Source organism: Neolamprologus multifasciatus, chromosome 3 (assembly GCF_963576455.1).
Source record: "Neolamprologus multifasciatus chromosome 3, fNeoMul1.2, whole genome shotgun sequence".
NCBI lineage: Eukaryota > Metazoa > Chordata > Actinopteri > Cichliformes > Cichlidae > Neolamprologus > Neolamprologus multifasciatus.
The window spans coordinates 44,145,888-44,158,529 of NC_140441.1; the positions used below are offsets into that span (position 1 = coordinate 44,145,888).

At 39.4% G+C, this 12,642-nt stretch overlaps 1 protein-coding gene across 6 annotated transcripts in view; it reads left to right on the plus strand.

The window, feature by feature from the left end:
• sorcs2 (sortilin-related VPS10 domain containing receptor 2) overlaps positions 1–12,642 on the plus strand; it is a 393,875-nt gene that overhangs the window by 365,119 nt on the left and 16,114 nt on the right. For 2 of the 6 annotated variants that reach the window (XM_085154789.1, XM_085154795.1), the window contains 11 exons: positions 3,511–3,630; positions 3,736–3,907; positions 3,988–4,174; positions 4,573–4,706; positions 6,266–6,389; positions 9,086–9,198; positions 9,489–9,611; positions 9,753–9,852; positions 9,959–10,006; positions 10,210–10,312; positions 11,924–12,217. In XM_085154789.1, the coding sequence (XP_085010915.1) occupies positions 3,511–3,630; positions 3,736–3,907; positions 3,988–4,174; positions 4,573–4,706; positions 6,266–6,389; positions 9,086–9,198; positions 9,489–9,611; positions 9,753–9,852; positions 9,959–10,006; positions 10,210–10,312; positions 11,924–12,179 (1,480 nt within the window). In that variant the 3' untranslated portion in view covers positions 12,180–12,217. The remainder of the gene's footprint in view (positions 1–3,510; positions 3,631–3,735; positions 3,908–3,987; positions 4,175–4,572; positions 4,707–6,265; positions 6,390–9,085; positions 9,199–9,488; positions 9,612–9,752; positions 9,853–9,958; positions 10,007–10,209; positions 10,313–11,923; positions 12,218–12,642) is intronic. The other 4 variants (XM_085154790.1, XM_085154791.1, XM_085154793.1 and 1 more) reach the window with 4 other exon arrangements.

The window sequence follows — 12,642 nt, forward strand, 5'->3', positions numbered from 1 at the left end:
ATACGCACTGTGTTGGAGGCTTGTTGCTAGCTAGTTAGCGATGCTACACACCTGCTACTCTTAATAGTCTTCAACACTTATGTTTTTTTTTTATCCATTTTTAGACAGCGATGAGATCAGCTGCACACTCTACAGAGGCCCAGAGTTACTGTTAATATCAAAAATATAATGCTGTCCTTTGAGATTTTAACATAAGACTGTGAGTGTATGGATCTAAAACTGTTTAAATCTCTACAGCCTGGTAACATGGAGACTTTAAAAACATCAGCAGAACGTTTCAATAGTGCAGTTTAATTTGTTCTTTTAATTGAATAATAGTCCATATTATATCAACAGCTACATTCACCCTGGAGAGAAACTAGTGAGGGAGACCATCAGGACCAAGCTGGGTTTCCTGGGTCCAGAGGTTTGGAGAAACTTCTTCCCTTTCTTTCATCACAGCTGTCCTGTGCCATAAGTTCTGTTGACCCGCTGTAAGAGGCATCATTTAAGAAACACCAGGAAGACTGAAGCTCATGGCATTGATCAAGTAGGACTCATGATCTTCACCAGCAGCTCCCTCACAGGGAAATCTTCAGCACTCCTCCATAGACCCGCCCCACAAGATGGATAAACCCAGCATTTCATCAACACTGTGATGAGACCTTTGGTTTGTGTAATGTAATAAATACTCTGATACTCCCCAGAGGCTCCGGACTTTTACATAAAGATATTATATTCAGTCCTGTAGAAAGTTATATATTTAAAAATATGTGATCCTCTCTGGTTACTCTGGTATGAATAACTCTGAATCACTTTATGGTAAATAACACACTATGTGTAAAAAAAAAACTGTGAATAAATTCCAGATGACAAGTTTGTAGTTCAACATACAAGTGACGACCTTTGACCTTCATCAGGTTTTATTTAATTGTGTTAGACAAAATCTCATATGCTCTTCATGCAGCTGAGTACATCAAGTGTTTAAAACGGAAGCTGTGGAGGTCTGAGATACAAACTGAGGTCCTGTTAATGCTGATATATAGTGACACAGTTACATGAGTGATTAATCCTTTTGTTTTTTGTCTTTAACTTTATCAATAAAACAGCTGCAGCTTTCACTACAGCACGTGTGGTACTTTAACCTTTGTACTGTTTCCATCAGTTCATTTTGCAGTTAACATGTGAACATGTTGGATGATCTGTCTGCTGTCACTCGATGGTGCTGAGGTCTGAATCTGAGGGCAGCTCCTGTAATCACAAAGACAACAGAATAATCACAAACTCAGATATAAATTTTATCCCTCAATATTGAAACAAAGCTGATTCTTCTGTCCTCACACACTCAGGATCTGAAGTTCTTCTCTTACATTTTTTTTCAGTATTACAGTACACTACAGTACTTTAATCCATAGTTCCTGATTAATGAGGAGTTACTGAAGTACAAGCTTTTTAAAAAATTGTTACGGTCTTTACAGATGTGGCAAGAGACTGAAAACATGCTGTTGTTTGCACATATTTAATATTAAGCTCTGCACAGGAGCTGAAGCAGGGTGTAGCCTGTTGCTTTTACAGTATAATACTTGTAATAAAAGTACAGTAACAGTAATTAGTGACCAGTGTTGGGAAGGTTACTTTTAAAATGTATTCCATTACAGAATACATGTCCCAAAATGTATTGTGTAACGTATTCCGTTACGTTACTCAGTATTCTGAATACTTTGGATTACTTAATATATTATCATGCTGTTTACAACTACGTGAATGTACTATTGCTGTGATTTATTACTGTTACTGAAGGTCCGCGGCTCCGAACCGTAATAAAGGGACCTCTGACGAATATGTCGGTTCCGTGTTGGGCTCGTAGCCGAAAAATAGCTTTACTTTGTTGTCTGGGGTCAAGTTTGCTTGCGAGAGACGGAGAGAGGCGTTGAAAGGCTGCTCCAACGGAACTTATTGTTTCGGAGGAAAACACGAACACGGTGTACAGTCGAGTCTTAATAGCTTACTTACAACTGGGCTCGTCAGGCACTCTTCTTGGCTGCAGTAGTTATTATTATATTTACATGCTTCCAGCTCCCGTTTTTGCTCGATGACAACTGGTACTTTTCCTTTTTCTCCCTCCCTCGCTCACAGACACATAACGGGTATGGCAGTCCATTCTCCCTGCAGCACGGACTACACTGCCTATGATGCTACATTCTTTAGAGCTATGCCTGTAGCATTCTGTCTATTAGCTTAGCACAACAACAACAAAAAGGCCTCTCTCACCTAGGAAACACAGAGAGAGAGACAGCGTCACCCTGTAACCATGGCAACCGTAACGCTGCCGCCTGGAACTACAGACCGTAGCTGTCAAATAAAACCCAAACAGTCCTGACCTGCGACAATATGAAACAGGGAAGTACCGCCGTGTAATCCATTTATTTCAACAAAGTAACTGTATTCTAAATACCACCTTTTTAAACGGTAAATGTAACGGAATACAGTTACTCATATTTTGTATTTTAAATACGTAACGGCGGTGCATGTATTCCGTTACTCCCCAACACTGTTAGTGACTGAGCAGGCCGGAGCGTTTCTCTTGATTTCTTTAGTAAATTCATTCACCTGCACAGCTAAACGAACCCTGACAGCCGAGTGCTCATTTTAGCTAGCTAGGTCTCAGGAGCTTACGGATTAGCTTACAAACACGTTTAACTTACCGAAAAAGTGCAGCGGGGCCTCGGGTCCTTCTGTCGGGTAGTCCAGTTTACTGAAGAACACCTCAGGCTGTCAGGTTAAAACACTCGGTCGTGTTTTCGTAGCGTAAACGCTGGGCATCCTGTCAGAGCCTACGCTCAATCTGCTATTTGCGAACAGAGATACGCAAGTTTCTCCGTGACTGCAGCTGTCAGTCAAAGCTCTTATGATGACGTTTCACCCCAATTTAACATCACCGCGGTAGGAATTAGAATCAAACTTATGGGAAAGGAGACCCCTTGAACATCAATCAGCGTGATGAGAACTATTGAAAACAAAAGAAAGAATCTTTGGAAAAAAATTATCTAAGGAGAATTAATTTATTTTAGTCTGACCCCAGTCCCATCCGCTAACATGGAGGAGGCGGGGTTTATGACCTATACTGCAGCCAGACACCAGGGGGCGATAGAGACGTTTTGGCTTCATTTTTGGGGAGCTGTCGCGTTGTCCATGTTTTCTACAGTCAATGGTTTGATGCGTCACATGGCCCTCTTCCTATTGAAAAAACAAAAGTTGTATCCAAGATGGCCGACGTCTAAATGGCCACCATGGTCACCACCCATCTTGAGGAGTTTGCCCCCTCACATATACTAATGTGCCACAAACAGGACTTTAGTATCACCAACCATTCCCATGTTATTACGGTGTATCCAAATAAATGGCCCACCCTGTACTTCATGCTGTGTTATCTTTGAGGCCTTTACTTTTTCAAGTATTTGCTCAGACCAGCATAACTTTCTTGCTTAGTGAACAGTTATTAATTTTTATGATGTTGAAATGTCTTTGTAGTGATTATGGATTCGAGCGATCACACATGGAAACTGACCGCTGCATTGCTGACTTCTGGTATGATCCAGATTCACCACCTGAAGACTGCCACCTAGGACAGACCTACATGTCCAGCACCAGGTCTGTCTCAAGTTCACACCTACCAGCATTGTTATTCACTCTCTAATCTTGCTTACAGTAAGAGTGCACGCCTGACTTCACACTCTGTCCTCTGCTGTGTTTCAGCTACAGGAAGATGATATCTAACTCATGTGAAGGGGAGCCAAACAAGCAGCAGAGCTCTAAAAAGCACAACTGCCCCCTGCTCGCCCCTAAAGGATTACGAGTTGGCATAAAAGGGCAGATGCTGGCTGTGGCACCTGGGGATGACATCACATTCACTGTCCACCAGGAGCAGGTAGGACAAAAGTTGTTTTCTTTTTGCTTTTTCCTCATTTATTCAGTTTCAGTATGTTGAACACTATCTTTCTTTAACAGGGTGACACCAGCAGCACCAAGTATCAGGTGGATCTTGGTGATGGGGTACGGGCAATTTACCAGAACCTGACTGTGACTGATGAACCCATCCAGCACCGTTATGAAAATCCAGGCATTTACAAGGTCAAAGTGAAGGCTGAGAATATGGCTGGACACGATGAGGCTACCATGTACATCCAGGTCACAGGTTGGGTTTCCTGGTGAACTTCCTTGTCTTTTAATTAGACAGCCTCTAAAATGTATTTTCTTTCTTGGAGGTGGAGTTTTTGCTGATGTCTCATCACTGAAGCTCACACTGCCTGTCACAAACATCCATACTCATTTGTCCTGAATTTCTATTAATACCTAGCAGGGAAAAAACGTGACGAAATCATCTTTTGCCAGTTGGTTCGCTCCTCTCAGATCTGTCTAGCTTTGCCAAATATGCTGGAGACCGTTCTGAATCTCACTTCATTTTTCACTTCTTATTTGTCAGTTAGAAATGTTCTATTTCTACTGACACAAACTTTAATATTTAACATGGTAGCTGAGGCCTGTAGAGTCTGACCTTTTCTTATTATTTAAATAGAATTTCATTTCTTGTAGCCCCTCTACAGGAAGTACACCTAGAAGTGGTTCCCATTGCTGGGAGAAACCATGAAGTCAATCTCACTGCTACTGTCCTTCCCAGTGAGGCCAACCTGACTGTCTTTTACTGGTGGATAGGAGACAGCATGCAGGTAAAGGAAAAACTTCAATTGTCATTCATTTATAAATTCATTTCTAACTGTAAAATCAGTGGAATTCCATTAAAATTGCATTAGTTCAGCTAAGTAACTAAGGATTGAATACAGAGTGGTGTACAAACAGAAACGTGAAAAGTGGTGATTAAGAGGAAGAAACAGTGTGTCATGAGAAGCACTCCCCAGCACTTTAGGCCTGATGCAGGAAACTAAACTAAAACTTCATCACAAAAAAAGAAATCTCTAAGACTGATATTAAGATCTAAACTGAGAGCTGGTTCCATAGAAGAGGGACCTGCAAGCTGAAGGCTCTGTCTCCCATTCTACGTTTAAATACCGTAGCAACAACAAAAAACCCAGCAAACAATAATAAATAATAGCAGCAGCAGACTATATGGTGCCTTAGCCAAGTTACTATATAATGAGCCCAAAGAATCACCTAATTGTCAACTGGGTTTGACAATTGGTATGAGGTGTTTGTGCTGAAATGTTTGATTTTTATGTATTATGCATTATGGCCAAACATATCCACTTTAGTCACATATGTCCAAAAAACACAGTTGCTGAAGTGTTGTAGTTTGTTCAGATAAAATTTTGCAAAGATAATGAGTGCTGCTTTCTAGAAAGAGGCTTTCTCCTGGGAACCCTTCCAGACACACTGTACTTGTTCAGTCTTTTTCTAAATCTTGAATTTAACATGGTAGCTGAGGCCTGTAGAGTCTGACATGTAGTTCTTGGATTGTTTTTTTTGCTTGGTTGGTTGTTTTGGTGGTTTTTGCATTTTCTCTGAGCATTGCACTGTAACCTTGGGGTGAATTTCCCAAGATCTCTACTACTAGGAAGAATGTCTTGAATTTATTCCACTTCTTCCTCCAGACCAGAAAACTGCCAAAACATTCTGATTTTGTGGCCGTGGTTGGTTTCCCGAATTAAATTAAGGACATGCATTTAATTAGCAGCCCCCCGTGGCTACTTATCTTTTTAATTCCCAAGGAACTAGTAAGGGTGTACTTAAATTTGACACTCTGATTGTGCATTTTGGATAAGGTTTTGTTCAATAAACAATGACACAGCATTATAGGAAATGTTTTGTACTTTACCTGAAGTATTTATTTAGTTTTAAGACCTGGTAAAGAACAGATGATTTTTATTATGTTCTGATATGTATAAACTTTTCAGTTACTTTTTACAGTGATAAAGAGACCAAAATTTGTGTAGCTGCTAAGTATTAACTAGTTACATTGTGCACTGCCTTCTTGCTATTGGTTGCTGGACCCAGAGTACAATATGGGGGGTTTCTTGTTAGGGTTCCTCACTTGGAACAATTGCAATACCAATTTTAATTTAAGCTATGAGCAAATTTGTGGCCCAGTTACTATAGCAATGAATTAAAATAGTCTCAAAATTTATTATGCACAGCAGGTTTCATATTGCATAGGTTTATTAAATAAACCCAAAAATGTTCTGAATATTTCTGACCTCCAGACCTCCATTTTTTTTGTTTTTCCGGGTGTTCCAGATGTTTTTATCACTAATACTGTGAATTTTTCCTGCAGCCCATCCTGACTCTGCAGAACAACCTTTTGACTCGTTTCCCAGGAACAGGCAAAGTCTCAGTCACGGTACAGGCCACAAACAGCCGATCCATGGTGCAGGACACAAGAACTGTCCGAGTTTACGGTAACGTATGTTTGTATGTGCTAAGAGGTGAAGAGAAAGAAGTTATTATATCAAAGGTTCTGAGAAAGTTACATTTGTCTGTTGGCCAGAATAGAATTACAATATTCATTTTAATTCAATTCTTCAATTCCATTTTATTTATACAGCGGCAAATCACAACAACAGTTATTTCAAGGCACTATTGTCAGGGTGACCCTACAATAATACATACAGAGAAAAACCCAACCCCATATGACCAAGCTCAGGGTGGGGCGGTTATCTGCCACGATTGGTTGGGGAGAGAGAAGGAGGACAGGATCAAAGACATGTTGTGGAAGAGAGCCAGAGATTACACTATTTCTGGAGTAGTTTCATTTCTCGAAACTATGCCTCGTATTCTCAAAACAGTAACCACAAATCCATAACGTCTCACCCAATTTCCCAAACATCGTATTTTCAGGTCAAAATTAAGCTCTACACTCAAAACCATTCACTTGCTGAAAAACCAAATTTTGCCCACAGGCATAACACACAAGGCCTCAAACACACACACTACAACATAGTCTTACACATTGGTGCCATAAATTAAAAACAATATTTCCAGAACTGGCAAGTCATGTTGCTTGTGGTTCTTCCCCTCAAAAACCTTTTCACATGATGAAGACAAAAGACACAACCAATGCTCCTCCTTTTGGTCAGGTTAAAACTTGACTAACACAATAGAGTTACCCTGAACCACAGTTTAAGAGTGCACAAATGGCAGCATAAACTATCATGCTGTGATGTAACACAATACTTCATACAATATCAGAACTCACTTGTTGGTTTTTCACTCTTTCAGACTATCATTCAAAAGAACCAATGTATACCAGTTTCATCTGGAATTGGTTCTTTCGGAGGATGTGTTCAATAAGGAGAGGCTGATGGCATTTATCCCTCGAAAATTATGATCATCCTCAATCAATCTCCTCCTCGCAGGGGGACTACATTAGTGGCATCTTCCTTGTTTACAAGCTCCCTCTCTTGCTCCTCTGACAATTTAACCGGCCTCCACCAGGTGGTCCCCTCTGTGTCCTACAAAAAAATAGAAGCACTCATTTACTGTAACTGTCAAATATCCTTTTTCAGGACAAAAATGGAAACGTACTGAAACTCAAAAAACTTGAGTTCAGTAACTCAAAAGTTACTGAAGTTACTGTACAGAACAGTCTTACACCTACCTGTTTTCCTCCCTGAAGGTTCTGATGATGGAGGCAACAGTGAAGCGACTCAAAATTGGCTGTACTCGTTGCCCAGCCTCCCTCATAGTCATACCATAAACAAGGACACAGTCAACTAAAGTGGCTCGAAATTCATCCAAGACCGCTTGTCTCCTTGCCCTAGCTCTTCCCCTTCCTTGTCGCTGTTGTCGTAGACCTCCTTCTCCTCTGCCTCCTCGACCTTTCAAACCTGGATGAGCTGACTTTGGCCCTCAAAGTTTCTGATTGGTGTGTGATACATTTTGACTCTTAGTGTTTCCACTAATTGAGCTCAAGCTGTGCTGACTTAAGTCAACATCATTGAATGCTAGTGCTTTCAAAATGACCACATGGTGTAAGCACTGAAAATCAAAGGGATTTGTGTGTACAGTTTTCCAGTAACAGTTCACCAAATCTGACTCATGTATTAAAGCAGGGTATTCCCCTGCACTAAATTCCCCTGTGTTTATAGTTCAGGGAAATGGGTGTGCTTTTTGAAAAATAGCATTATGGTTTTGAAATTTGAGTTCAAAAGATAGTGTTTAAGCAATCGAGAAAAACTGTAATAACAAGTATGATTCAGTGCAGAGAGGTCATTCATTCTTGCTAACATAAACAATGCTGTTAGCTTAAATTTAATGCACATGTTCATTCTTTCTTTTGGATAAGGTAGTTAAGAAAAATCTGAAAAAAATTGAATTTAGATCTTTGTCCTACTGTAGGCTTTTTCTCATAGCTTTCAACCACATCTTGGCTTCTACTGTTGAGAGTGAGCTTTCAACATTCTTACATTTTTCAATCAGAGTTAGGATAGTAAAGTCAAACCTTAAAAGCTATTCCTGGTCTATGAGTCACTGAGACAAACAGGGACAAATTTGCTGCCTGTTATTGTAGGGTCTGCCTTACAATATAAAGCGCCTTGAGGTGACTGTTGTTGAGATTTGGCGCTGTACAAATAAAATTGAATTGACATTTTTCCATCTTTGGAAAATATTGTATGATCTCATGATTTTATTGCTTGTGTATCAATGTTAGCAAGTTAGAATTCATTTGACAAAGAGATGTGCTTGTTTTATTTATAAGCAAGCTTTAATATTTGAAGATATTGAGTTTATTTTAGTTTGATTTTTTTACTGTCTGAACTCAAGTACATTTTAACTAGCTTTTCGCTTTGGTTTCATTATGTTGCTCAAATTATTTTGTGATTTTTGTACACAGTTGTATACATGTTTGAAATGCTGCTTCTCAACAAGCTACACTACTTCTATTAGTTCATGCAAAAAAAATACACATATGGATAGGCAGACTGATTTCTTTACCACATATGTTCCCACCAAGGTGTTACACATCAGTCCAAACAGCGTAATGTGTAGGTATTTGCAGTTTCTTTTTAATTTTATTTATTTGCTAAAATAATATTTTATGTTTTAGTTGATCAATTTGAATCATAGCCATGATGCTTGTTGACTGCTCCTGCAGATAACTTCCAAGTCATCCCTCTGAGCTTCAGCAGAAACCTAGACAGATTCAATCCAAATATCCCAGAGTGGAGAGATGACATTGGCCAGGTGGTCACCAAAATACTGGCTAAGGTAGGTCTTTAAAGAGAATGGATGGTAGTGTCACGCAAAACTTCTTGTCTTTTCATAGCGCACAGTCCAGTCGAATGTCTGGTACTCCTATAAAAATACAAAACATAAAAGTATTACTGTTAGATAATGTAATACTTGTCTGTCTGTTATAATCACATAATAATAATATAATCATAGTTAGCATGCTAACCTTTGCTGATTAACACTAAACACTGTAGGATATGAATTATACAGTTATTGGATTAGTGTAGATTTAAGACATGACTGGCATTTTCAACTTGTGGCCCCAGATTACAGGTGTACCTCAGAATTCCCTAGTTACTGTGGTCAAACCAGGTCTCCCCACCACTGCCAACCTGTATGTTCTCCCACTGGACACCAAACCAGCCAAGAGAAGCTTGTTTGTAGATAAGGTATGTAATCACTGATAATAAACATATCCAATGCCTCAACACGGGTGGTGGCATGTTTTACTCTGTGGAGACCACAGACTAGCAAGTTTGTTTTTTATAAGTAACGTCAGTTACATTTAATACACTTAATCTCATCTTTAGCGTATTCCAGCCATCATTCAGGTCTTCAACGACAACAACGTCAGCTTTGTGATACGAGGAGGCCTACAGGTGCTCGTGATGCTAGCTGACCCAAATGCAGGTATATTTTGGTACATGTATTTTGCACTTCAGTACATATTAAGTGAAGTTTGTAAATGTATACAGTATTTTAAATGATAATTGCATCCTATTGGTTTATTTCCAAGAACTAGGTTATATTACTAAAGACTCAACAGCTACAGAGGCAGAGAATGGTGCGTTGATAAATAATATACCTGCTTTCTCTATAATTGCATTTAGCATAACCAGCTTAGTCTTTGGTTTGACTCCTGGGCCTTTCTTTTTCCTGCATCCGGGTCTGTTGGTGTTGTGCTCTGCTGTGTTTTCACCTGATGCCCTTTTTGACCTTTGATTGTAGAAATGTGATGCATTCTTTACTGTGTGCTCATCAATCCAGGCTACCATGGAGCAGCTGGAAGTGCCGGTGTTTGGACTCTAGCTGTCATTTTCCTCATTGGTCTTATTGCTACTGGCGCCTTTATCCTCTATAAGTTCAAAAGGTGAGTCATGTATTTTACAGTGTTGTCACCTTAACGACGTAGGCACAAAAAAACCTGACAAAGAATGGAAATCAAACATTGAAAGAAAAACTCATGAGGTTAGCTCTAAAGTCAGTAGTTTTGTACAGTAACATAATATTTGTAATATTGCCTCTGTGCACCACTGCAGTGGATTGTAAATGAAACAATTAAGATGTAATTGAAATGCAGACTTTCAGCTTCACAAGCTAGGTGAGGGCTATTCTTTCATTATTCCATGATAAATTAAGCAGAAAAATCCTGATAAAGTCCGAGTGTTGAATTTGCATGTCTGTTGACTGTAACTCTCAAAATGGGCTCTAAAGAGATGTCCATGGAAGTGGCTGTGAGTTAAAACCTTAGACTATAGTTTTGGCAGTGCATTTCTTAAAAACGAAGAAAAAGAAAGAATCCAACGGCCAGCTCAGAAGCACTATTGTGGCTATGGAAGGCAGTCACAGAATTCTTTCCTTGGTTAAGAACCCTCTTCATGCCTTCTTCGTTAGGCATATATCATTGTTAGAGTCTACAAAATTTTACACTTGAATGAAATACAGCAGGTTTACAATAAGGTGCAAACCACTAGTTACACACTAATGGTGAAGCCATTTTGACTTTGCCAAAAAATATCTAAAGGAGCCTGTAAAGTTCATACGACATTATCTCTCAACTGTGATGGAGGCAGTGTTACTCCATGGTCATGTATGGCTGCCAGTGGAACCGAGTGTTTATTGATGATATGACTGCCGATAGTAGTACAACTAGTAGAGTGAATTCTGAAGTGTACCGGGCTACTTTCTTCAAAACAGACAGTGCTTCACTGTACAAATGACCCAAAGCATACTACAAAAATTCACGAAAAGTTTTCAAGGTGAAGAAAAGGTGCCCGTTTCAGTCATCTGAACTCATCCCAATTGAATGTGTTTTCAGTTACTGAATACATAACTGAATGCAGAGAGACCCACTTACAAGCAGTAACTGAAGGCAGCTAAAGTCTAAGTGGAGTATCTCAAGAGATACTCCACACAGCATCTGGTGAAATCACCCTGGATTTTCTAAGCCTCTAAAACGGAAGGACTGTGTCTAAATATGGCTTTAACTCCTACACAATAAATGTAATACTTCTGTTAAACGTCCTCAATTAAAGCTGAAAATCTGAATTTTAATTGTAACCTGACTATTTAAAATCCATTGTGGATAGTGTGGAAATCCATCAAATGTTCAGGTTCCATACCAAAGTAAGTGACGCAAATTGAAACATCCCTTAAGTTAGATTGCTACAATATTGAAATTTTGTAATGATGTGCATGAACTAAAATGTATCCATCTGTCCAGTATCTTTAGCTACCACCAGCTATTTTAATAAAAATATCATATTCCTTGATGGTTGCAAACACCTCATGATGTTTGAAGTCATACCACCCAACCCTAAACAGTTGAATGAAAATTCACATTGTGCATGCTTCTTGTCACATCAGTAACCCACCAGCAGCACCTCCTTGTGTCCCTAACACAAATATCCACAAAAAGTCACTTAAAGAACGCAATGGAAGACTATACAGCCCCGTCTTACAAAAACAACAAATCCCACAGTCCTTGGCTTAGGCCTGAGGATGCATATCCCCCATTGTTTTTCAGGAAGCTTCCATGCACCCACAACTACGCCCAGATGCACAGTGTAAAGGAGCAGGAGATGATCAGCCCTGTCAATCACAGTGAGGACACCCAGCAAATCATCCAGGGTGAGGAGTACATCGATGACGACCTGGACTCACAGACTCTAGGTAACGCAGGAGGTAGCCCCGCCTTCCGTTCCCTAATAAGGACTACTACTAACCACTGCTACTAAACCCAAGCCACTAACACCAGCAGCTAACACACACCAAGGTACTGAAGGACTTCCCCCTTTTTGTTATTTTTACTGCCATTGCAGTTCTTTGAGGTTTATTATCGTTGCTTCTAAAGTAGTCACATAGCATTTCATGGTCATCAACAAGCACAGCTAATCATATTGCATGTCATTCAGCAATTTTTGCACTACATAATGCTTAAGGAATCTGAAATGTTAGTGTTACTGAGTTATACTTGTACACTTGCCAAAATTATTTTAATTTTATCATACATGACCTGATGTCTCTATATAATAATTTCTATAAATTTTATGACAAGGTTTTTCATAAAATACAATGCAACAACAAAACAATATGATGGCTATGGTTATGATGGTAATGAATTGCTTTGTGATCATTGATCTAGTGGATTGTTAATGGCGGTCACCATTAAAGTAATCATTTTTCTTTCCTGTCAATAAT